The sequence below is a fragment of the Pholis gunnellus genome (genome assembly GCF_910591455.1).
Source record: "Pholis gunnellus genome assembly, chromosome: 11".
Lineage (NCBI taxonomy): Eukaryota > Metazoa > Chordata > Actinopteri > Perciformes > Pholidae > Pholis > Pholis gunnellus.
The window spans coordinates 17676074-17703811 of record NC_136538.1 but is presented as its reverse complement, the minus strand read 5'-3'; the positions used below and the strand labels follow the sequence as shown (position 1 = coordinate 17703811).

Sequence of the window (27738 nt, the reverse complement as noted above, 5' to 3'; positions counted from 1 at the left end):
AACTTGAATTTAACTGACCAATTTGTTGCTTAATCTCCTGTAGACTGCTTCCCAAACAAAGTGGTTCATAAAGCAGCTAGAATTGGACAATGGGGTTTCATCTAGGTTTATGTCCAGATGAAAAGTCTGACTGATTGTTACTGTTGTACATCTTTAAAGCGTTTCTACAGGTGACCTGTAGTTTTCTAATTACCTATATCCAACAGTCTCTTTCACTACATTTGTGCAGATCATCTTTGTTGTTTAATTTGCAACCTACACTGGCTCAAACACCCACCTAAAATGAAGACCGTATAATTCTCTGTTGTTCTTATGTAACGCACATCTGAACACTTTAGATAAGGTATTAAAAGAGGACATAGTGACTTTGTTTGTTGTATGCATCTTGTCCAATTATTTACACCCAATTAAAGTGGATGTGATTTCAAAGCCATCCTATAACTGTCACACTCTTTTATTCAAACATTTTTACAAGAGGCACTTGAGACATTTCTATTACAGCTCAAGAGGTTTACATTATATTCTTTTCATATTGCAGGATAAGCGTAATATGAGCAGTATGAATGCGCTGAAAATATTTGTTGACAAAGAAAACGTTGAATGAAGAAAGACTGCAGATTGGGAATTGAGTGGAGCGTCATCTGAGTGTTAAACAGAACGCGACGCAAACATTGAAAGATGCTGCAGATACATATTAATCACAATTTATAGTACGTTACCCCCGTTTAGAGAGGACCAGTGAAGCATGCCACTAAGCCTGATGAGAGAGGCCCCGGGGGGGTGATAGCAGTGTTGTGGGGCAGGGAGGATAGATGGATGAAGAGGAGGAGTCTGCTGTCCAGGATGCCCCGTAGAATCTCCTCCAGATCCTTCTTTCAAGCAGGCCTTTTCAGCCCTCTATTCAAAAAGCAGTAATTGCATCATTTTTCAAGCCCCTTGCCTCTGTCTGACTGTGGGGCTGGTCCCATTAATCAAACTAATGGAGAAGTAAGTGATTTCAAAATATAGGCTATGATCATGCACCCTCTCTCCTCTCCCACAACTCTGCCTTCATCTGAGCTTTGGGAACCCCTCTACTCCCACCTTCCCATAGCCTTCTTTTCGCACAGCCCTCCTTGTGCACTTCACCACACACACTGTATGGAAAGGGCTATGTGATAAAAATAAAAAAATGTTCTAATAGTATTCAATGTTGATGTACCTAAGAGCTTTGTTTTAGGTCCTTTTGGCTTCATAATACCAAACTGCGAATATGAAGTTGAAGAAAATGGTCACTCTAAAGTCATTGACGCCTATTAATGGGTTTTATGTCTAAAGAATCACATTTCAGACGGACTTATTGATCCCGATGAGACGGATTAAATTAAAGTGCTCCTCAGGTGTATTGAAAGCTTGTGCCGGCTATAAAGCAGCGAAACCATTTCTCAAGCTACAACCAGAGCACGCTGGCAAATTAGATTCCTTCCAAGCAGAAAACACAAAACTCTTTGAATCTTTGATAGAAACACGGCGGTCTCGGGCAATGCAAAAACAAAGCCCGAAATGCTTTATTTACAGCACATTTGAGTAATTTAATGTCTGTACATGTAAAAATACAAGCCTATTCGGACTTTGCTCTAATTGCCCCCGAGTGTTGTTTCCTTGGAATTATTGTACATAAAGCCTCTATAAAAGTACTCAATTCCCCAAACAAGTATTATGCATGCCAGTATGCATGCTCTCCCCAGCCTGTTGTTGTTGTAAACACAATGTTGATTAAGCAAACATTACCAAAAAGTATTTCATACAACAAATAACTCTGAACTGCTCTGAACAATATCTCTCGACATTGTTCGGAGATGTAGTTGGCATTGCCTCCTCCTCCTCTCCTTTTCTCTTGCAGCCTTCCTGGCTGTCAGTGCTGTTTGAAATTAGCATTATGTCAAAACCTAAACTTTCACACTCCCACTCTCCATAACACCTCTTCTTTCCCATCGTGTTCTGAGAAGACATGTCTCATCCTCTGCTGGAATAATTAGGATGAGATTCACGTTCATCTTTGGCCCAGCTAACCCTCCCCCTGTTACCTCCCTTGCGCCCTCTTTTCTTATGTCTTTCTTATTTGCCTGCCCACTTATCTTGCTCGCTTGTGCCCAATTAAGACGAGTTGGTACATAGAGGCACGAAGAAGCCCTTGATAGTTCAAGAAGAGGGAAACGGCATCAATACAGATCTATCAGTCACAATGCAGTGATTCATAACAAATATGAAGTTTTTTTTTTTTTAGGAGCAAACAAAGCATTACCACCATGCACATGATGTATTTGTGTGTTTTGGCCCCTGCTCCTGTATCTTCATCTCTTCTTTTTTAGTGTCAGTTTGTGTTCCCAGGCGTCTCACTTCAAAATATTCCAGTTTACTCTCCTGAAGTTCAGTGAGAGTGAGGGCTCTAAATATCAATTTGTAAGAGAGAATTTCATCAGCTTAAATGTTTCAATGCACCTTCTATGGACATGGCTTTTTTCTCCTTAAAATATAGGTTTGAGCCATGAATGGTCCTTTACAGGAGCTTGCCTCCTATCACTCACATCTACCGTGCCACAGATACCTGCAGTGTCACACCACCAGCCACTGAGCGCTATTGCAAGTGCCTCAATTACCACAAGAATGGTTAGTGAAGGAGGATAGAGTGTTAAAAATCCAGAGCACATTAGCACATCGGACAGCTACACCTGTTATTTATTTATTTTATTTACACACCAGTGGCAGTAAGGTGCATATCTGCACAGGTGGACACCCCCCTGTCTTATTTTTAAGTGTTGATGTTCGAGAAAAGCAGCAATTAAAAAAAAAAGAAATGTGTCCCTCACTTGGCACATCCCGTCCTCTTTTATTTTCTCTTGGCAGTCGATAGCACGTCTTCTGCTGTGGTCTCGTTAGCCACAGTGGACGAGGAGAGGGAGAATAATAGATGTGTGCATTTGACTCATAGTCGAGGGTGGAGGGGGGAGTCTGTTAATGTGCTACAGGTTACCAATGATAGTTCAAGTATGTACAAAAATATCACCATAAACATTACAATTATTAAATCTATATAAAACCATGTACTGTATACCTATATAGTACATGTACATGATGTACTTATGTCTACATTAATGCATGCAAACACACACTGTACATACATACTGCATAATCTCTCCATTATTGAATACAATAAAGACAAACCTCTACAATGAGACAAAGATATCTGCATCTACGTTGCTTTCAACGTGTGTTAAAGGCTGTGTCTCTTTCATAGGAATGATTTGCAGCAGGGAATAATAATATGCTTCTATCAATACCCTTCATATGTTATTTTCATCTCTCAGACGGCGCATACTTTGTGTTTAGAAAACTCCTCTCTGATGATGAATGCATTTTGTTTTGTCTTTAGCAATGCATTTAAATCTGGTTAAATCCTTAAATACAATTTAAGCCTAGTTTGAATGTAGGAACATGTGTTGGACAAAGAAAAGAATACAGCTAATTGTAAGTTTAACTGTGTCCACCTACTGCATGATTTTGAAGATGAAAAAAAGTGTAACCAGATAGCATGAAAACATGTTGGAATTTGGAATTAGCAAGCTAACGTAAGAGAGCTAACCAGCCAGCCTCTACATGAGTACAATTAAACAATTTAATGCTCGCACACTCAGGAAACTCACAGCAGGAAAGCACATTGCTATCGCTAGATAATCAGTCATTAACACTGATTCGCCAGATGTTGTGATGTGCACAGAAAGGAGAGAACAGTCTTGTGATTGCCATGCATTGGTTACGGAGAAAGTAAAATCCGTAGAGGATGGGATCCTGATTAGAGAGCGTTGACATTCTTTATTTCACGACACAGATTAGCCCCAAACGGTCGACTCGATCTCAGAATTGGCCTTTTTCAGATTGGAGCTGATTTATAACAGTAGATTGCATTGATCCATTTTCAACCATGAAATGAAGAGTTTTTTTATTTTTTTATTTGGTAGGAAATGTCAACGTTAACACCAGAATGGATGTGTTTCATCACAGTGGAGCGATATCATTTAGTTTTTAGCTTAATAAACACGTTACTCTTATTAAATCAGGCCTTCATAGAGGCAGTGAATGTGGTATGACAGTAATAACCTTTTAGCACCAACAGAAGCTAGTCACAGAAAACTTTGATTATTCCAGAAATGTTAATAGTGCCATGCTTTGTATACCCTAAATATTTACACACCAGCTGGAACCTTGAAAACCTGTGTTTTTAGATGCATTTCATATCTTTGTATTTCTTTTGCAATTAAGTAGATAGATCACCAAGCATAGCAAAAAGTTTGAATTCAAAGGAGAAAAACTTGTGAACAACTAATAAGTGGTGTGCAGTAGGATCTCATCTGACACTGTAATTCTCATCTTATCCCCACTAAGCTGTCGTATCTTAGTACCACCTTCCCGAATTCTTACCTCACCATTGTTTTCACTCCTGACAGCCGCCCGTGGGTAGTCACTGTGAGGCAGTTTCATCAGTTTGAGAGTGTGATCGCATACCCTCGAGCAGAGATTACAGAAGTGTGTGTGTGATCTTCTGCAAACGTGTGTCTAGGTGTTCTTACCTGGTGGGCAGTGCCCCCTTTCAGGCCACATATAAGAAACAAGTTCATGGTTTATGAAGAGCCTGAGGGGCTGCGAGAGCAAAGAGTGTCTTTCAAGGACACTGCATTGTGGTGAGTTGTCTTTAGTGACAGTCTTCCACAACTTTACTGCAATGCTCCGCAAGGACCCTTGTGCAACCGCCTTAGCATGCATTCAAACTGGTCTATATTTGGCTACGGCTATGTCAGCTTTTACGTCGAACAAATCAGCTTCTTTTGCTTAAGACCCTCCACACAAAAAGAGAAGTTTGAATAAAAGGGTGGAGAGATTTCTTTTTGTGCCTGTTTTGTCAGACGCTACCTATCCTGCCCTGAATACACCATTGACTAAAGGGATAACTTAATTATTTATTATGTTTTCAAATAAAAATCACTTAACTCTCACTTAAGATGTGTTTTTCAGGTGTGAACTTCAGTGTGAAAGGAAACTTCTGTGATCCATTATTCCAAGCTAATGGCCTTGGAATGGTACAAAGTGCTTTTATGGAAAACAATTATTGTATTTCCCTCACCTTAAATCACTTGACTACTGTTAGGTAATGGTGGCATGCATTATTCAGTTGCATTTAAATAGCATTCGTTTGCTTATCTATTGTCTTAGCTGGGATACAGTCTCATGAATTCCAGATTTGAACGTTTATAGGATTTCGCCTGTCAACTTCATTTTGGGTTTTGCAACTTACCGGTCTTGCCCAGGCGTCCTTGTCCCAGCTTATCTGCCAGCTCGTCCCCTGGTGTCTCACTCTTCAGCTTTGATCATTCTTGACTAATAACACCAAAGAGCATCAAAGAGCTGCTCCGGTCCCGTGGACATGTTTTGAAAAATTAAACACAAATAGATCTTAGGGCGGTAGGGGAAAAAAAATACAATTCTCATCCAGCATACAATTATTGTATCATTATTTTTTGTTCTGTGTAATATTTTCCTCTCATTTTACACTGTGTTCAAATATGATTTTGAATATATACGGCTACATTTGTGTTGGTGTTATGTGTAAAATAAGCGTGTGTCCTACAGTGTGTTGCTTTTTTTACAGTACATTGACTATATACTGTATCTGCTTGTCCTTGTGTTGTAACTCTAGTCACAGATGAACAAAAATAACTTTTGATAAGGTAATCAGTTTCTTCTCTGTTAATTATCGTGTTTTATTACATTCATCAGCTGTGCAGTAAAAATCCAATTGCAAATATCATCAAAGATCCACAACATAAATTTCCCCCATGTGCAAGGGTTTAGTTTATGCCCGGTGCTTCCCCAAGGACACCCTGCAAAAACTGCAAAGTAATTCATAGTCTGCCAAGATGTATTGTTCAAGGAGTGTTCTTTGGTTTCTTGTTAAAATGCTAACTAAGTTTGAATTGTCCTACACACTGTTTTGATTCAAAGCCTGACCACAATGCCACAGACGCACTGAGATGCTTTTTATGTCTTGAAATATGTAACAAGTTTTGTCCGGGCCACCATATGATGCAGCTATATGTGGAAACAGAGCTAAAAATATCTGATTGTGAGAAAGTTGAATATTTTGGATGTGGAACACGTGCAAATGATTCCATGGCTTCCTGTCTACAAAAGAGTTTGAATCTTGACTAAACCCTAATCAATCAATCAATCAATCAATCAATCAATCAATCAGTCAATCAATCAATCAATCAATAAATCAATCAATCAACTTGGCCATATAGGCACTATTTGTAGAGTTTCCATTTAAGCCAATCAAATTCCTTTTGTATTTTCTGTGACTGTAATAGCATGATAAGTGATGAGCAAGATCTTTTAAAGGTATGATGTCATGTTTCTGTAGTGTTAATGACATCTTGGTATGTTGTTTTCAAAAAGGAGGGATTATTTTGGCTGCCTAATGCAAAGAGAAAAACATGATATGACTAATAATAAAAATCACACCTAGGCTCATAAAATGTAGGCAAAGACGCTTTGAACACTTAACATATTTCACAGAAATGCTCCAAGAAAGCATTTCCACTCAACAGCAGAGAGTTGTGACTGCATCCCGCTCAATTTTATTTATTTACCTACCTTCTCATTACAAGACTTTCTCAAAGGTTAAATCCATGCTAAGGCCATTGCAACCGTTCCCCAAACCCCTCGCCCTGACAGTTCTTACACCTTATAGCTGCACTCAGGAGGCTCTTCAGCCTGCTGTGAAATTCCTAAAATGTCACACCTAGTTCTAATCCTTTTAGTGACTCTCACAAATCCCTCTCACAACATTACAACTCACAAAATGTCCAGCAGTCTGCAGGGGGAATAGGTCACAGGGACAGTTAAAGAGTAGCTACACACTTTTATTGAAGATGCAAACAATGGTAATAAGGGATAATGGTAATTTAATAAATCCATCACAAGATTATAGCACATGTCAGATTTATTTGTGATATCTTTTATTATAGTGTTTCAAATGTACCTTTTGTACTTTTATAGATGTACAAAAAAACGCTGTATTGCAGGCACAGTGCTAGTTCCTCTAATTTAGGCCATATAATGAGTGTAATGTGCCTGGTGAGTCTCCTAGTGGGGACATTAGTTATTCCACTCATGGCTGTAGCGTGAGCCTGTGGGAAGGTTACTACATGCAGAGAGAAGCTAGCAGCCTCAGTTCCGTGGCAGATGGGAGTCGTGATTTGTTTTTAATGTGACACACGTGTGCCATCTTCTTGGGAGGGCCACCTGGTGTCGAATACTGACAGTGGAAGGTCAGAGGAGATTTGTTCAGGTGGTAGATTATCAAGGACTGCAGATCAGTATCCCGGTTGACTGTTCTCTCTATCTTTTGAGCATCGGTTATTAGTTGAGCTCTAAATTAGCCCATGCATATATGTTTAAATGGCCATATCTGCATTGTGCTTGGGGAAAAGATACGTCTGTATCAGTCTAAAGGTGTACCGAGGACGGTGGTCTGAAGGTTTGTTTCCCCAGCAACGGTGGCAAGGCTGGTTCAGAGGGACTATTGTGAATCATTTATGACAGACCTCATTACTCCTTCCTGGCTTCTTTGTGAGATACTTACACCGAAAGAACATGCAAAGGTGGGACAGCTTCCCAAAATCTTTTCATTGCCCACCCTCTTCAAATTATGGACAAATACAAAGACTCTGTGAAAGGCCTCCACTTCAAACGAACACGGGCCTTTGGTTGCCATGCGTCCAGAGCTGACCTTAAAACTATGGTGCATTGCCAAGAGGCTAATTGTTGAAATCACTGAGTAAGTCTGTTAGAGAGAGAGGGGGGGGGGGGTACAAAAAGCCTTTATGGGAGCATTTCAGTGAGAAGGAAATGTAACAATCAGGGCATGAATGTGCTCACTATACCATATATATGATGGATGGATGGACAGATAGATGTTAGGGGTTTGTATCTTTCCCTCTTACGATTCAATATGTATCTAGATATGAAATCTAAAGTCAGATGCCCCAATTGCGAATGCAAAAAAAGTACAGATGAATTCATAGTACACGCCATGTAACAGACTGTGATACAAAACCAATTAGATTCAGCTAATTGTTTTGTTTTTTGTAACCTTTTTTAAATGTTAAATATGTGACTAAAATAAATCGGTAATATCCTCAAATGTTAGTTCATATGCTGCATTTTAAATGACCAGGAGAATGAATCTACTGCCACACAAACAAATAGTAAACACACAAAGTGAGACACTGGATAAAGTTTTTGCCAGTTTAGTTCTCAACACTGCAAATTGAGCATTGTTTGCCTCAGTTCCTGGGTCAGTGTCATCCCTCTGCATTTAGTATTTTCAATATTGGCTTTATAGGAACCAGGAGGAATTGGGGTTATTTAGAATACGCATTAGTGTGGTCGTTTTTCTGTGGTTGACTGCTAATAGCGATGTTTGAAGAGACAGCAACGTAAAGAATGCCGGCGGGGTTCTACATGATAGTCGGACATTTCTTTTAGTCCGGGAGTGTTGGGGATGTGATTGGAGAGGTAGATTAATCTTTACACCCCTTGTAAATATTGATTTGGATCCTGTAGACTGGTAGATTCACATAAGTGTGTAGGTAGATAGGTAGATTGATACACGCACAGGTTCAGGTAGACACATTGAGTGATTAAGATTGGTAGACTTAAATTAATGATACATTTTTGAATGAGCAAATCTTGCATATCTTTGTTGATTTCAAGGTAATCAAGACATCCTTTTTTGTACAATCTAATCACAAGGATCATCCAGTGAGCATGCAAAATGCACTGAGTGAAGAAATGTGTTTATGTTTTCCAACTGGGAGCTGCTACTTGTTCTTTCCACATGGTGATACTGCAGACACTTGTTTTGAAGACTCACTGAATTTAGATCATTATCTAAACTGTAAGCTGCAGGGTGGGGATTTGTTTTACTTGCAAACTCCTTTACACTCTGATGGGAGAAAATCAGAAAGTTGTTAATTACACCAACAACGTTGTGCATGGGCGTGTGTGTTTATGAGCATTTTATATTGTGTTTTGGTTTTAGTTCATCTCAAGTGCAACATGCCACAGTTAGAATAACACAGCTCCTGTAGTTCATATCAGAAGCAAGCAAACCGGGTTTGCTTTATAACATAACTCGTACTAAATGATTTAAATAACCGTATTGAATAATAATTGTCTTGAATAAGTCTACACAAGACACTCTTGTCTTTTCACATTCAGAAGATTCATCCTCAGTCGTCTGAACCTTGCCCAAACCTCCCCCCACCTATTTCCACATCCTCCAAACCCGCAATTCCTCTCAATCCCTCATCGGCTGTCACGGTTTTAAATTGGACTTGGCATTGTCTGGCTGCCTTTGTGCCATTGCTACTGTATAAGAACATGCCGGCGGTACTTTGCCTCTCTGATTAGAGATCTTACTGTCGCCAGGCTTTGGCTGTATCAACAGTATAGAATATTCCTCAGATGTAACTCCAGGCTCTTGTCTAAGCCTCCTTTCTCCAAAATCACGTTGCTCTTCAGAGTTTCACTGTTACATCATCTGCTGAAGTGAATAAAAAGAAAGAAAACACACAAAGCCAAAATTACTCTGCCTGGATGTCGATAACATTTAAGGTCTCAAATGGATTTTTAGGCTTTGGTGTGATACATTTTAAGCAAAGGGGGAAAACGCTTGCTTAGTTCAACTGAAATAGGACTACGTGTGATTAGGAAGTGGCTGATTAGGCAATATAATGTAGAAATTGTACTAAGACATGAGGGGCTTTTGTATTTAAGAGCTGCGAGTTTAGAGTCCTAATGAGAAACTCCGTGAAGTTCTGTGAACACAGCATGTTTTGTGAAATCTCAGCATCCAGGCGCTTTTCAATTAAAACCTCATTTGAAATGAAGGAATCTGAACTGTGGGCCACTCGTAAGTAGAGTTGAAACAAAACCAGCCATGAATGTTAAGTCTTAATTTATTTATGTATATATAATTGATATATTTGAATTCCTCGTTCTCACCTTTTGCATTCTTAGATTGTTGTCGGCGAACATGTCAAACTTAACTGACAATGAATGTCATCGCAGTGATTAGTTATAGATTTAGCACAGCATTCAGTCTGTTATAGCAGCTCTCAGACACTTCAGTATGTCGACACAGTCTTGCATTTGTCACATATATACAGCAGCTCACAAATGTAATTTAGCTGATCAAGGCTGTATTTCCAGAGTGTCTTGAATCGTCAAGTGATCAGTTGTCTCAAGTGGTGAGTCTTGTTGTGCCCGGGGCTTCAAGAACACACTGCATCCCGGCTGGTACACACTAGCTAACCCACACTACTGTACTTCACGTTGTTTTTTTGCCATTATGTTATGTGACAGATTTTGTCTGTAACAATGAATGCAGTTTAAGAAGCTGTCGTCTCTCTTGAATGTTAAAGTTATTCTTCAATGCAGACAATAGCGCTCGTCACTAGATTTGTTTTTCAGGACCGGCGAGTCATTATAATAATTTGAAGTATTGGATTGCCCACACATGAAAGGATTTTGCAGATATTTTCCCATCATACATAATACAAGAACCCTCTACTGATTTTGTGATTTTAACTTAAATGTCTACAGTGTTTTGCTGATAAAAGAACGTTTCAAGTTCTGTCTCTTGTCAAAGCCAACGATCCTATTGTGTTGTTCAGGGATGGTTCAAGTGCTAATGCGATTATCCATGTGAAAAGAATCGTCCATGCACTATCTGCAAAAGGACGATATGTTTTACACGGCACATTAAGAGCTGGAACACTTCAACCGAAATACTAAAGCTCAAACATAGTCGTTAAATAATGTTTTTATAGAATTACATTTAATATAAAGTCTCTAAAATAACACTGTCTTTAGAGTTTATTTTGAAAAACACTCATACATGCACCCCCACGCCTTCAGTTCCCTTTCATCTGTCTGCTTCTGCTTCTTCCTTCTGTTCACCTTTTGCCTGTAAACTGGTCCCTCCGGCTCTACGTTCTGCATGTAGCCTTCATTTTTCTCAGAATCTTGCCTTGTTCCACACCTGCGAACAAATGGCCGCACTAGAGACACACACACACACACACACACCTACATACACACACACACCTACACACACACACACACACACACACACATACACAGGCCCTCCAGTGTTATGTTGTGCCTTCCGGTTGTGCTACACAGAAGTGAAATATTTCCTTTCGTCTCTGCCTTTATCACATTTAAAATGCCACTTGCAGCATGATAACTATAATTATCATATTACATAGAATTATCAATTACAAACATTGTGTGTATAATTAATGGTCCGAACCTTAATTGAAGGACAGCACATTCAACGATTTTCTTTTTAGACCTGTTGTAAATAATAAAACTAACAGTTGTGGCACTTTTCCTGTAGTGTAAATATACTGCCCTGTTTTGCATACTGATTTGGAAGCTTTTGAAATTGATATGACTTAATTCAGCTCAGTGGTTCCACCAGTAACCAACATGCCCGCCATGCAAGTAATGAACCATTTTGTCTCCGTAGATCGATCCTGTTGTCAAATACGAAAGCATCCCTTCAAACAGATTAGAAGCATTTATTGACTTTCTTTGGTGAGGACTGTGAGGTAGTCCACATGACAAAGTCTTGCACTTTTACTCAAAACATCTCCAAGTCCAGCATCTGACAGGTATTTCTTAGCACCCATTGATAACATTGGCCTATACGTTTGAATTTTAGGGCCAATTCATGGCAGCACGAAGCTACAGTGTTTTAATTTTAAGCACGAGAGACGCGGCGTTTCAACCTTGGAGGTAAATATTGCGCTTGCATTGGTATGGTTCTCTTGCAGTTTGATGAGCTCAATCTGGGAATGAGAGGAGCATTCAAATCAAATCGTGACTCTTCCAAGGTTAGAAGATCGATTGGCAGCTTTTGGTGCCGTTGCTCTGCACCAGGCAGCTATTATTTATGAGCGCGGTGTTGTTGAGTAAAAATGCAGCATGTTTCCACCCGTTATATGTTGAGACGTATCGGTCCTCTTTGCTCAGGGATTCATTGAGACACTAATGATAGCAATTTGTAGGAGAGGGCATGCATTAAGACATTAAGCATTACAGATGTCAAATGTGTGCAGTTTTGAGACAGCTGTAAGAACTTCATAATGAGATGGACGGTTTATGGTCATTCCATGGTGGGTTTCCGGTCACTCCGTGAATTTATATGCATTTCAGTAACTATATTACAGTCTAATAGCTGCTGTAAGCTCATTTCTAAATGTCACATATAAGAGAAACAGTTTCTGTAATTGAGGTGAAGAAACCTGATTTGCTCCTGGAAAAAGGCGCGTATTTGCTGCCTGTAACTGGGTTTCCACATTGGCCCGACAAAAACTTCAGATAGGGAAAGTATCACCGTGGCAGCAGAGCGATGGGAGGAAGGGAGAGAGTATTACGCAAGGTGCGCGCTTGTATACAAATACTTCCATTCAATGTCCGACTGTAACCGAAACTCTCACAAGGTAGCGAGTACCAAGTGGAAACATAATATGGATTTCTTCACATCGTCACCTCCCTCCAAGGTGAATAAAGAAGGGAAAAAGTGTGAAGACGCCAAAAGTGTACAGAGAATGCACAGCTTTTCTTTACAGTGCGACTGATCTAATTTAAGAGTTTAACTCTAACCTTTAGGCCACCACTGCCAATTCGTATTTCTTCACAGTTGACAGGTTACTGATTTATATCCAACACTGCCACCAGTTTCTGCAGGCTCCACATTTTCTATTTCAATTTCAAAATCTTAGCAATAGGAAAAGGTAATGAAGTATGTCCCACAGCAATGGTCTTAATATGTGCGTCTGGCTTCATCCTCACATCCACTGTAAAAATGTGCAGCTTGTAGCTCCAGGCAGTGTGATTTTGAGGCATTCCATGATGTTTTTTTCCTCCCTTGATCCATCTGGCCCACACCCTCTCTGTGATCCGGGAAGTCTTTCAAATTAGCTCCAGTGAGACCTGCGGATGTTGTGACAATAACTATTGTAAGATCTCAATGAATTGCACTCAAGGTTCCTAAAATGTCCTTCTCTCTTTGTCTGTCCTCTCTCCTTCTCATTTTATTTATCACTGCAGGCTGTGGAAACCAACCTGGCATCCAAGGACAGTCACTGGGTCTATGCCAATGAGGTGAGGCCAAACACAAACACACTTGTATGTACCTGAGTGAATTTGGACCTTAATGACAGTTTGCTTCTGTCAACACAGTCTCATATGCTGCCAAGTCACGCACAAACACATTCAAACTTACAACGCTCTGTACACTTTCATATTCGTTTAGATTAGCGTCACATCTTTTGTTTTTGTTTTTATCTTTACTGCCTGAGAGGCTGGCCCTTTATTTGATATTGTATAATTACCCTCCCTTTACCTGTTAGTGCGTCTTTCCCCCCTTTGTACCAGAGCGCTGTGCGTCTGACATTGACCTAAATGGTCTTCTAAAGTGGCTGTAACAGCACAAAATTCAGGTACACTTTGTGAATACAGAACAGGGCACTCTGTCTTTAGCTTTAGTGCCCCAGCGCTGCATTTCCATTGATTCAAAGTGATTTGGAGATAAGGGGGGAGTCGTAGGATTGGCCCGATACTAAAAGCAGTAGATGAAAGACATCAGATAAAAGTTTTCTCCCATTGATATACATGGCATATTAGCATTGGGGCTGTCTGCCTAACACACACACACACACACACCTACACGCATCAATGTCCATGTGTTTAAATTAAATGTCACCACCTCACTTATACAAATATCTGACCCTTAACATTCAAAACATGACACATATTGATCCATAATCCATGTAGCATGATTGATGATATCCATGCAAAGTTAAGCAACGTTCAATGTTTAAATGCTGTAGTTCTCTGTGGCAAATTAATTATTGATACAGCACTCATTTGACTTTAACGAACAAATAGTTGTCATTGTTGCTTTAACTAGAAAATGTACAGTGCAGCGTTTCAGCTTAGATATTGATTTACAAGAGTTAATGAGGCTCAATGTCCTGAAACCTTCTTGTGTACGCCTACACCATCGCATATTGGACTATAATGAGCTTTTATAGATTAACTACCCGTGTGTGTTTTAAATCATTTTCACCATGCATTTCAGCATACACATAACTGAAGTATTGATTTATAACAACTAATGAGACCTTGATTTCTTGAAGACTTCGTTTTCGTGACTGGCTGCTGAGGTCATATCAATGCATTGATATGACTGGGACAGGCTTATGTCGTCTCAAACAAGATGATCGAGAAGTTGGGACGTTAATTCTTTATTTGAAGCGGTATTCACATAACAAACTCATGCATGGCTTTTAGTCAATTACCACAGACTTCCACCTAGACATGAGCTTTAATTGCATCATTCTCTGGGAAAGTATGGACTAATGGCATATTAATGTCTATGGCACCCCCCTAATGGTTGATGTGGCTTACTGTAGTTATCTCTGCCTGGTACGCATTTAAAGGGGTAGGAATGTGCCTGGTTGTATCTGTAAGCTCTCAAATATATCCCCATTCTCGTTTCTTGTTGTCTTCTAAAGGCAGTGAAAATAATTTTTTATTTTGGTTTTCTTTACTTCTTCCTGTAATTTGTAATTATCTTTTTTTCTGTTTCCCTGCCTTTCAATCCATCCCCCAAGATGAACTGTGCATGGAGCCGACAATCACCTTGAAATACAAATAACACAGCCTTGTTCAAAAGGCTAACAAAAAAATTCAATTACTAGTCATGCCGAACTATTTTTTCTCACAGACGTTGGCCTCCAGAGCTCCTCTCATGTACAGAAAAAAGATAACACGAAAACTCTGAGCTAACCTTAGTTCACCTTTCTCTTAGATCCTAAGAGAGCCGTTTAAATTATTGTGCTTTTATCAACAACATGAGTCATCATGTAAATTGAATCCAGCCATGTACATAACAGCAAATCATGTATCCACAGTTCTTACTGGTATCTACAAGGGTAGAAGATTTAAAGGAAATTGTAAAGCTAATTTGTTTCCATTAGCCTCTGATTTGATTTCTGATGGGCTCCTTACATGCCTGACAGCACAAAACGTGGGCACAGGTTTTTTTTTGTTATTAATTCTTTCACGTGAAAGGACAGACAAACACATTGATAACCAGAATGAAATTCTCAGACTTAAAGTATGTTTCCATTTCTTTATCTTTTCTGGGGTTTTTTACCATCTGCAACAGGTATGAGTCATTCTCCTTTTGTAGCAGCTGCTGGTGAATGCTGAACTCCCACCTTACCTCACAGCTATACAATACTATATACTGTTTCCTGCACTCTGAAGTCCTGTTAGTCTGATCAGATGCAGTCCAGCTGTATCACAAAATCCTGCAGGGTAATAAGGGCTTTCCATGTTACCTCTTGACCCTCTATGCACCGGCAGTCCCTGCGGACAGTTGCTACTGTTCAGCTGCCTGGTCATGACTGAGTTGTGACATTCATTTTAACCAGGTCATCTAGAGGCTCTGACTGCTGCCCACCCCACCAGCGCCCCGGGCTCCTGCCACAGTCGGCGAGGTCTCACATTTCATTCTACTCTCACGACAAAGTGGTTATGCTAATCTGCCACCAGCGGCTACATGTGGCACGATGAATGTAGCTGTCAAGCTAAAAATGTGATAGAAGCACAGAGTGAGATGGATAGAGACGGAAAAGGAGGATGATGATGAGTGAGTATGATCACAAGTCGGGAAACAATAAGGTGTAACAGTTAAACAAAAAGGAATACGACTGATCTTTTCAACACGGATGGCAGGCATTACAGTAGAAAGACAATGCTACATGAAGTAACTTCAAGGTATGAAGATACAGGTATTAGTTTGAAGGCTGGTAATCACACATGGATGTACTCAGTTTAGTCCACAATTTAAAATCACACTTAAGCATAAAGCTTAAAGTTGCAGGATGCATCAGAGGCCAAGATATCCTGACCGTTCTTAGTATAGGTCAAACTCTAAAACCACAGTTTTCCCCTCATTTTTCATCCCAATAGCAGTTTTATTAGACCTTCCCTGACATCCCCGGTTTGTCATTTTCTCAGACTTCATCCAGACCCACAGAATGCATTATAAAACATTATAAATATGTAAAATCAATGAAAGCAAAGTGAGTTCAAAACGATGAACTTTTCTCTCAGCAAACTTGTCTTCAGTTGCAAACATTTCAGTTTGAGCCTGACAATATTGCTTTTTAAAACCAAAGGAGTGGGTTTGAATGGCACACAGTTCATGAGCCCTCAGGGTACGAAATTTACTCAACACACAAATGACCAACATAATATAAAAAAAGAAGAGGAAAAATAGCTTCTAAATTTAGTGTAAGAAGTGCAAAGCTTGATGTGAGCAGGAGGGCATGGGGACGACAGGCGGGCATGCGTCTCCCTAAACAAAACCAGGGTGCAGCAGCTGCCAGCGCCCAGAAGGTTGTCTGCCTCTGACACTGTCTAGTGGACTCAGATGGATTGCACATTCCGGGAGAATTTGTTGCTGTTGTTTTTTCCCTTCAAAGGCGGGGCGGTGACACCTCAGAATGTTTGATGGATTAGGTCGCTGTGTCTGCTGTGACAGACAGAGTCGAGGAGGACAGTCAATATATGACTGATGTCTTGGGTAACTGCCCGTCAAGCAACTGAGATGGAAACCCTTTCTTTCTGACGCAATCGCCGGCATTCCAGACTTTGTAAAAGGAAGGTGGATTACCGAAGAGGCCTCTAATAAAATAAAAATGATATATATATATATTCCAATTAGCTTATTGATTACTCAAAGTACTGTATAGCAACGCATTTATCAAACCCTGGATTCGCCGTTCAGATTCTTTGTACCATTAACTACAATGAGACTATGCAGAAACCCAATTCAGATGTCAAGAAATGATGTACTAACCCACAAATGGTGACCACAGGAGACGTCCTGCTTCATGGTCATAAATCTAAAAGGACCCCAGACAGGCGACTCCCTCCACTAACCACCTTATCTAAATGTTACCGCAGTTACAGTCATTTTATGTCAAATCACACACAGCGTGTCTCATTGAATAGGACTCACTGCACCGCCAGGCTGAGATGTTCGCTCCATCATGGCAATACAACCCCCAAAACCAACTCCCATATAGATTAAACACTGCACTACACCGCATGAACAATGAGCTGGGTAATGGGAGGTTTACATAGTTGCGCTGTACTTTGAAAATAACCACATTCATGTATTGATTCATGAAATGATGTACATGTCGTTCCACCTGATGTCGCATTTGGTATGTCTTGTTCCAATTAAGCAGCAATCTAATCTTAAGTGCTAACACAATCATAGAGCTAACCGCGTAGGTTAGAGTCAATGTTTTTGCACTCCAGCTGGATTGATGAATTTTTTTGCCTTCGAAAGAAACCGACTGGCATAGAGTTGGTTGGTGCAGCTAATGTTATGATGCAGATCAGATGGTGCAGTGCAATTTGGCATGAAATTGCGTCGCGTATCCGCCTGCTCGGGCTACATGTTATTGCAAATGGTCCTTTGTTTCAGTTCACTTTAAATTCCTTCCCGTTCAAGAGATCATGACCTGTGAGTGGCCAGTCTACTGCCTTTCTTTTTCAGTATATTAAGTAGCGGTGATATGTACTAACTAGAGGATGCACATACATATGATTAACTGAATGCAACTTTTCTAATTCATTGATAATTAATTGGACACAAGTAGCAGTGACTGAAACACATTTCTACTTCACTACATGCTACTGTAGTTGTTGCCTATTTTAACAAAACAACCTCACGTCAATGCAAACAGACAGGAACTCAATCTCCTGAGATTCATCCAACTTATTGACATTTTTTCATCCCTATTCCACCACTTTAGCTCCACATCTGCGTACAAAAGCTCTAAAATTACAGCGGCCACAGGTTGCACCAGTGTTTACTTTTTCTACACATTTCAAGCAATTCAAAAGCCATGAACTTGCGGTGTGCTAGCTGACAATGATACACCCACCGTTGGATATTTTATGAAAAATAACTCCTTTGAGTGGCTGATTAAGTAACATAGTACCACTAAATCAGCTGTTGCGATTTTTTTACTAGCAGTGCTTGAGAGTATTATTAATGAAGCCAATAAAACCCTAGCTGATTTATCATTAGCATAACATAGCCGTTTGAGGATTAAACGACCATCAAAAAAAATGAGCCGCTGCTAGTGCAGGTCTGTGAGGTTACACAGTAACCTGAGTTAATGTTTCCTACAGTCACTTGCACAGTACATTACAAGGCAAACGTACATATAATTGCAGATAATTTTGCTAGAAAAGACATCCTGCTAAAAGGTCAATGTCGTTATGTACGTGTAAGCACTGTAGATCTAGTTTATTGTAAGACTCAAGCCTCTACATGTGATAAATACTAAATGCAAATCAGTGATGGCTGTACTTTTTATTATACGATATAACAGCAGTGTCTTTTACATGGGTTTTCACATGAATGATGTGTTGTATTTGTCCTCCCTCTGTGAAAAACAAGTAAATATCATGCCTCTACTCTCTCTGCCATTTGATTATGTGTGCAATTCTTGATGAATGATACATTTTCAACACAACAGCACTGCCTCAATAGGAAATGGCCTTGATTTAATTGTGAAACTCTTTGCATAATTTACAGAGTTATCATTCTATGGTTTGATGTTCAAGAGGAAAGCTTCAATTTCATACAAGAGTTGATATATTGGAAATTACAGCAAAGATCACTTAAGTCAGAGTATCACAACTCAGCAGAGTGCCTTGTGTTAGTTGAGGTTTTAATGTCTTTTTTTTCTCCATTGCAAAAGGACAATAGGACACCAATTATCCGGTTCTATCAACTGGATAATAAAGTTATCTTGAGGTCATTTTCTGCCCAACTAATTACATTCTTCTCAACTTGAGTTTCGCACAGCTCAAATTATTGTCACACACACTGTGCTTTGCGCTTCTTCCTTGAGTCCCATTACTTCTCAATTTAGTTGCCTGCAGAGTCAAAAAGCCCCTTAACTTCTAATTAAATCGTTGTCATGATTACCAGCAATTTTTTTCAATTTATTTCTTGTGAGTGATTAATGACAGTGACTGAGCAGCACAAAGAGGATAATCTCTCATCTGAACTAGATTTGTGAATGCATTTTGGCCGCGCTGTATTGTATTCACTCAGAAATTTGAGCTGGTTTACCGCCAAGGTGCTTAACACCTAAACGGATTCTGTGATAACTCTATATATTAAAAGCAGTTTATGATGTGATATGCTTGTGACCAGACAGTTAAGAACTAATATCACATACAGTATACCATTTAGATTGATGATGCCTCTCTAGAGTTTCTAAAATCCATGGGCTGACCATTGTAGTGAGAGGCCTTAATGTATCAGTCCTTTGTATTCTTTATATACTAATGGGTACGTTTTGGGTGAATATAGTGCAAGTGAACTATATCATGTAGTCTGTACTTTCGCCTCAAACAGAGGCCCATTGGTCAGTGTCATTGCCGGGTCAGGTTATGACTTAAATGTCACCCGTGATGGTGACAGAACACTTTGACTGGGTGGCACTGGAAGTTATTAGCTTGGACGTGAGGGTTCGACTCCGTGAACCATGCCGGCATAATTTATCTGATTAATGTGTCACGGCAACTTATGAATATTCATAATTTCCACCTGACTGAGTCAGAAAAAGATTCAGAGGATGAAACTAAATTAGCTAGAATTACCTGAGGAGTGTTTTACTAACGCTGCACGCAGATGAAAGATCTGGGAATACTGGCTCTGGTTGAAAGAATTCATATCAATTTGGTTTGCTTGCCATTAAGTGGTTTTGCATTGAAAATAGAAATATGGAAATGACATGAGATATGCACATGACAAAAAGGCAGAAAAAGGAACGCGGTTGAAAAGTGAAACCCTTATTTTGTACAGATAATGTGAAAAATCAGTCAGCTGAAATAAGGTAAAAGAAGCCAGAAGATATCAACAGTGAGGGAGGACAGAGACCAGCAGTAACAACCGAGGTCGATGCAAAAACGTAGAGATCAAAACATCTGATAAGGAAAACAGATAGGAAGCATGGATTCAATGTGTGGTTAAGGATTGTATCAACCCAGAGCTGCTTAAGTTTTGACCCGACATTAACCTCACAGCTTTATTGTCAGATAGTGTATGAACCCAACATTTCCCAAGAGGCCGACTGTCTGCCTCAGCATTGACCGTTGTCCTGCTCTGGAGACAAGCAGGTCGCTCACCGTCTCATGAATATTGATCTGACCCTTCACAGTGTAGGTCACCACCGACACTCCACACGCGCATCCCCTCACAGAAGAGGGCCAAGGGTCACCGGCACTATTATTGTGAAGGATACACTTGAAATGTTCATTAATTTGTCAATCTAATGTGAATAACAAAATAAGCGAGTTTCCTAGATGATGGATACTATCTTGAAAATGACATGTGACCAAATAGCAGTTGATCAAAATGACTTTCGGGTGGTTTTTTTGAAAAGGGTTGACTACAAAATAAACCGATGTTTGGACAGAAATATGTGAATTAGGCTTTGGTTGATCATTGTTAATACACTGGATTTCTGTCCTACAAACGAAAAGTTGATATTTCTGTCCCTAGCCTCTAACAGTATTCTCCATTTTACTTGTTGGAAGTACGTCACTTATTCTCATGTCTAATTGCTCTGCAGCCCCCAAATGTGTCATCTGTTATTTAAATTGCTTAAGAAGCGGGCACAGCCAACGCAAACCCCTCTGAGGTGTTGTTTCTTATCCAAATTTCCACTCAGGAAAACTGCTTTTCAAAAGATTCACTTTTTGTGTCACGATTCCCCACTGTGCGAAAAATCTCATTAAGATGAAAGGGAAACATTTGTTCAACTAAAGTCCTCATGTTTTCTTCATATTCAGGAGGTGAGTGATGCAGACATCATGGAGCTGGTTCACAGCTCTCTGGGGAGGATGACCATCATTCGTCAGATCTTCCCATTGTGGAGAGACACCAATGTTCGCTGTATGAGGAACAATCATCGCATCTCCTCCCTGCTCTGTGACCCGCAGGAAGGCTATCTGCAGTCCCTGGAGGTAATAAAAAAACGCTTAAAGAGTTACTGTTGAAGCTCCTGAAATACAGTCAGTTAGATCACATCATCATGTCAGCTATGGCTTCACGATCCTATTTATTTTGTTTTTTTAAAAGAAAATCTTCAGAATTATTTTCAGAGGACTGGAACCCTTTTGAAAATGGATAATAATAATCTCTTATTATTTTGTCCCTGGCCTAACCCTATGCTCGATAATATTGAGAACTGTTGACAGAAAATCCTGCTAAATAACGAGTAAACACAAACAGGATCAAAAACAGCCTCTTTGCCAGAGGTTAGTTAGTGATTTATTCTGTTATGCGCATAAAAGTGCCCAGCCCACATGAACTCAAGAGACACTAAAAATACCCTTTTCAGGGGTGAAATATGTATCTCTATGAACATACTGTTACTTATTCAGTTCATATTTCAAACAAAGAACATTGTCTTCCAGGCTCTAAATATCAAATCTGCCACAAAAAGGTTCCTTTACCAAAACACACCTTGTTTTTTTTATAATCCTCTAAACAGAAAAACACATCAGGAATGAAGAGCATTTTAAGTTACAGCGCGTTGTTCTGAGTAATAAAACATGAAGGTCACAATAATTGTTAGTTTATGTTGTGACACCCAATACAACATGCTCTGAGTGCAGACAGGGAAAAACATGCATTGTTTTTTAACTGTGACCAATTTATTTTAGAATTGTATTTATTTCAAAATGTTTCCTGATGACAAGATTCCAGCTTTTGAGTTGCTGCAGGCTTGAAATGTAGCTGTAGAAGGTTTGTAATGTCTGTGGTCAGTTTGAATTCGATACAATTTCAAGAAAAAGTATCAAGACATACAAAGGAACTTCTCAAACCTCTCTAAATTCTCCACTGTCCATGCAAATGCACGGTTTGTTAGAAACAGTCACAGATTCGGAAGCTGTTTTCAATGGCTAATGTACAACATGGAAGCAGGATGATGAATTAGGTGTATTAAGTATTTGACCAATGGCAAGGTCGTATTTTTCTTGTTATTTGTTTCCTTTTTGTTGCGAGTATTTATAGGACAGCGATGTTGTGCTTCAGCAACAACCGCCATGTTTCATCCACTTTCTCCAGCAGCCAGCAGGATGGACACTTGTTATCAGCCAGAGTGGCAGAACCATAAAACAAGCTAAATGTGTTGTTGTTGTTCTGTGTACAGCACATGTGCTCTAATGGATTATGAACATAATTCCTGCTCGATCACATGTTTTTCACATATCTAGTTTTTACAACATGCAGCCATGGTGTAGGACGGTATAGAGAAGCATCTGCCAAGTGCCACATGAATACAAATATTGACTGATTATGTATGGAACTGAATATAGATTAAATTCCCTAGATTAGGCAATTACAAGGGACATGATTGTCCATGAATATGAATGACTCTCAGTGGGACTGGAAAATAACTGGCAAAACAGAGTAATATATAGTTTGAATCCAAGTAAAAGCTTGTTTTTCCATTAACGTGCAAATCTATTTGAAACTGCACATATCCAAATTGTAGATTAGTCTGAAAAAACAACATATTATTTGTTAATAAATTACTGAGCAAGCGTAACAAAGGCTTTCATTGTGGAAAGTACTCTACCCTCTTAGAGAGATCGCATTATGCTATCTATGATTTGTACTAAGAATGTGTTAACCAGGAACCGAAGCTACGGTAAATTCTGTCTGCCACTGAGAGTCAATAAAGGAAGATGCCCTTAAGCACAATTACAGCTTTGTAATGTATCTACTATTGCACAATGCCATTTTACTTTACTACCTTACTCACCCTGCCACCTGCTTTCTATAGTGAGTTAAGAGTGCCTCCTTACACCTCTTAAACTTTTCTTTTGCTTAATCCATCTGGAGTGTTATAGCTGAGTTCTAATGAAACGTTCATTCTCCTTTTTTAGCCATACTTCGGACAGATGGCAAAAACCATGTGGCGTGTGCACCCACAGTTTTCAATAATTCACATGAAAGAGGGTTAAATATCGGGTGATGGCATTTCGAGCATTCATCAGAATAGTTACACTGAGAAGATTGCGATGCCTTTCCCGCTCTAATCCCTTTCACAGGCACTCAGCTGTGGTCTAACCTCAGATATCCAGAGCTAATGCATTGCGTTACATGTGGACTTTGCTCCTGACTGAGTGACCTTAAGGCAAGTAAACTTGACTTGTGTGATGTCCTACCACTGAGAGGCTTGGACTGAAGTCTAAAGGTGTCATGAACTGAATGCCTGCAGTGGCATCAAGTATTGCTTCCATGGATCTTCTGTTGTGGGAGAATGTGACTTGACTTGACCCAGAGGACCTATCAAATCCACTGTCACACTAAGACAGGAGGGGTAGACATGTATACTGACAGGGTGCACTGAAGTCAGAGGGACACAGTTGGACTGATGGCAGCTCTGGAATTGATTTGACGGAGGATGATTGAACCAGAAATCATTTTAGTTTTGCCACTCTCTTGATTTCAGATTACACCTTTAACCTAACAACCCTCTGATTGTTCAGCAAATCAACCTCAGTGATTTACCAGAATGTGTAAACGTGGACATTCAGAAGGAGGTTGCTGATGACTTCACTTTGCTATCTTTTAATGTAAATGAGAAAGGAACTGCGTCTCTATCTCACCAAAAGACAACTGTGACATTGACAAAATAAAAAAAACTGCTCACCAGTTGTTACAATGCTTCCCATTCTTTCTCCAAGCAAGAAGACCAGCTTTTATTCCCCACTGACAATTTTTGTTTTATATTTCACCATCATAATGACAGCCGGCATGTCGGGACCACAAACACTAGAGACGGTTGTATTACATGTTTTGTTTGGTTCGCTGTAAAAAAGCGGAATGGGGGGTCTCCTTTAGCAGTATTGCATGATCTCTGTACGAAAAAGGGATTGTCCTCACAGGACCGGACTGAAAAACAAGTGCTTTTGTGTGACTGCTTCACTCATAAGGGTTCACCATGGGGCGGTGTTATATTTCTTGGAGCCCCAAAAAACTAATATTGCTTTTCTTTATTGTATCCGGAGTTCGCGTTCGGTTCTATGTATCATTGCACAAACAATGACGACAAAATCCAAGAACGCACTTATTGAATTTGCTTTTTTTTGACTCCCAACAGGTGTCCAATCTCTACCTATATGACAGTGTTTTGATGCTAGCCAACGCCTTCTACAGAAAACTGGAGGATAGGAAGTGGCACAGTATGGCCAGCCTTAACTGCATGAGGAAGTCCACTAAGCCATGGAATGGAGGATGGTCTATGTTGGACACCATCCAAAAGGTATTTGAGTTGGAACAAAGCTGCTGCTTTATAAGTGCTGTTTTGTAAGAAATGTTGAACGATCGCTTCTGCAAAATGTATGATTAAATTGATAGGTATGTTAAAAAAAAAGATATATTCAGTCAAACACTCCAGTACTATGATCCCCGCTAGGAACTTTCATCAGATTCAAATTAATTAGTTTTTAATATACCCTAAAGAAAGTTAATGATTAAATGTGATCTGCAGGTTTGGCCTCAGGATGGATTTGCAGCAGATTCTGGACTTGCTTGTGTATAACACTCCGTTTTCTCAGTGAAATAAGGCTGCATCCTATAAAGTGCCTTGGTGTCATCCATCTCATTCTGATAATGGAATTTTTCATTGTTGCAAAGTCACGCTGCTTTAATCTCAAGTGTGACATACAGTAACATGACCGAGCCTGGCATGAAGAGCATCAAAGTAGGGATGCTCTTGTCATATTGATGTGTTGACGTCCTTCAATTCGAACATCAACTAGATTAAATTGATTTCCCGCACATTTCAAACCTAATTAAAAAATGTGCCAGAATTTGTCATGAAAGGTGATTTTACCTCGCCGACAAAACACAATTAGTTTGAATCCAATGGTATAAGTGATGGCGAACAACTGTACAAACGTACTCTTGATGATTATATACGGATTATAATATATACATGATCTATAAGTGTCACAGTTTACATTTGTCCCCCTAAATAGTATGCTTTATACCGACGGAAGTTAATTCAATCAATGCAAACATTTACTTATACTAAATTGTGATGATACATTTCATGTACAAAGGAGCTCAGTGCATGTACTAATTAATGCTTTCAGGCTATTTATCTTCGCCTACACCTACGGGACAGAAATATAAATGCAATTAAACTACCGACATCACTGCTACTGTCTTTGTGACATCTTAAACAGTAACTTCTGCCTGTTGTTGCTACAGGGACGGATCAGTGGCCTGACAGGAATGATGGACTTCCGCACCGAAGGCTCTAATTCCCATGTGCAATTTGAGATTCTTGGAACCAGCTACAGTGAGACATTTGGGAAAGATGTGAAACGGGTCAGTCCAAAATAGAATTTGTATTATATATACACACACATATATATATATATATAAGTGTCTGTAAAGGAAAAATATCAGATTGATGTGATAGTCATTCGTTATTATTTTTACCTTCGCCTCCAGTAGCTCCTGAGGGTATGTCAGAAATAACTGTGTAGCTGTGCTGTTAGTTAGCGTGCTGGATTGTAATCTACAATAGTCTTCCTTTCTCATTTCACAAAGTTAGGCAACTGTGCCAGTTATATACTGTATGCATTAGACCACAGGCGATTCGATTCGAGCTTCCGAACAGAATTCATTTTGAGAAGCTTTTTCTTGGAAGATGCAATTTTCCACTGACTTACATAACTGTCCATTCTGTATGTCTTGAGGAAACAGCAGGTACTGTGAAACCACTGATGAAAATAGCTTTTCTAAGACATTGTCTCGGTGTGACCACTTACTGTGTGAGGAGAGAAATAACAGTGAAATTAAACTATTTCTCATTTTCCAAAATCCCCCCTGCAAACCTCTTAAGTGTAGGTACTCAATTCCAGTCCTTAAGAACTGGTGTCGTGCAGGTTTTAGTTCCTCTATAATAGCGTATTATGCAAGCTGTGGCTGATTTACTACCAGGGAGGTAAAAAGATCTGCAGGACACCTGTCCTCGAGCATCAGAATTAAGTACCACTTCCAGTAGAAATCATAGGGGTCCATTAGAGTGCCTGCTAGGACAAAATAGTGAAAGGCATCCAAACGTCCATTGTTTTTGCTTGTAATATGTTTTCATAGACCACTGGTTCTTAATCCTTATGTTCAAGATCCTGCATTTCTTTCTTTCTGGTGAATGCAAGAAAATGAACTAGATTGGAATCAGCTTTACTCTGATCTCTGAGAACCCTTGGTTGCTGTGCGTAACATTCGGCAGGGAGCTGTCAGGTGTCAGGTTGCCCTCTAGTGGAGATCCTGAATTAACTGGATCAGTCTGCTGTAATCTTCCATTTCACCACACCAACACATCCCAGCTTGGATGATCTGACATTTAGAATAAATAAACTTTCCTCACAAACAAGACCTAAACATGCCACTTCACCTGTGACGTTTGTCAGAGTATATTTCATCTGTGGTTGCGGGTTGAGCAGAGACATTTAAAAAAAGAACAAGCAGGCTGTATGAACTGATCATGAAGTCTTGACGGAGAAACTGGTCTGTTCTCTTTGAGTATTGCAGTGAAAGATTGAGAGCATTATTTGTGGACTCGTCTCTTAGCTGTAATTTGTTTATCGCTGTGGATGTCCTGATTCAGTCAGGGACTTCTTGCCGAATGAAGAGGAATTGAGTTTCTTGGCAATCTATGTAGAGCAGGACTGACCAGAAGCGGTAATGAAGATTTAATCACCACTCGGCCTAACTGAAATCACGGAGCCAATTCATCATAATGTGGCCATTTGAATTAGCTGGGAAGAGACGTACTGCATGCAGTGCCATGTGTTTACGCGCACACACAGGAACATGCATACACTTTCATGGACACCAGCAGAGTCACACATTTAGACACGGAGAGCCACACACAAACAGCGGCACCCCAGAGCACATTAACACACTGACATGTATTGCTTTGGATCTCAGTCACTAAGAGCATGCAGCCAGGCAAACAGACAACAGAGGGCAGGGAGCACACTAATATGTGGGCGCTTGTATCTCAAAGGCCACATAATGGGATGACAAATGCATTCAGTGCAGCTGGCATGTGTGTATATATATGTTTATACTTGACAGGACCATTTACTGTGAAAAAACAGGCACAATGTAGTCATGTACAGCTCCTCTCTGTTCCATTAATAGGATGTTTATATATTTATACATTGCTTATGTTGTGTAAAAATGATGTCCATCAAGAAAGGCCACCTCTGCAACGTACTATAATATCATGTTGTCGGGTCTATGTGTTTCTTTGAGTGCAGTGTAACAGTGATTTAATACTGTCACCCTCCCCCCTACCCACATCCGCCTCTCAGAGCCTAGCTCATTTTGTCCCTCTCTCGTCCCTCTTTTATCTTTTCCTCTCATCTCATCTCCCATCCTGTCCTCTCTGCTCCCTTCTTCTCTTCTTCCCCAAC

General features: G+C 39.8%; 1 protein-coding gene across 1 annotated transcript in view; it reads left to right on the top strand.

Moving 5' to 3' along the window:
• The window catches only part of grid1a (glutamate receptor, ionotropic, delta 1a), a gene marked incomplete at both ends in the record, with an annotated part of 190453 nt that overhangs the window by 136621 nt on the left and 26094 nt on the right, over positions 1-27738 (top strand). The window contains 4 exons of the mRNA XM_079169360.1: positions 13222-13275; positions 21076-21249; positions 24402-24563; positions 25517-25636. Coding sequence (XP_079025486.1) covers positions 13222-13275; positions 21076-21249; positions 24402-24563; positions 25517-25636 — 510 coding nt within the window. The remainder of the gene's footprint in view (positions 1-13221; positions 13276-21075; positions 21250-24401; positions 24564-25516; positions 25637-27738) is intronic.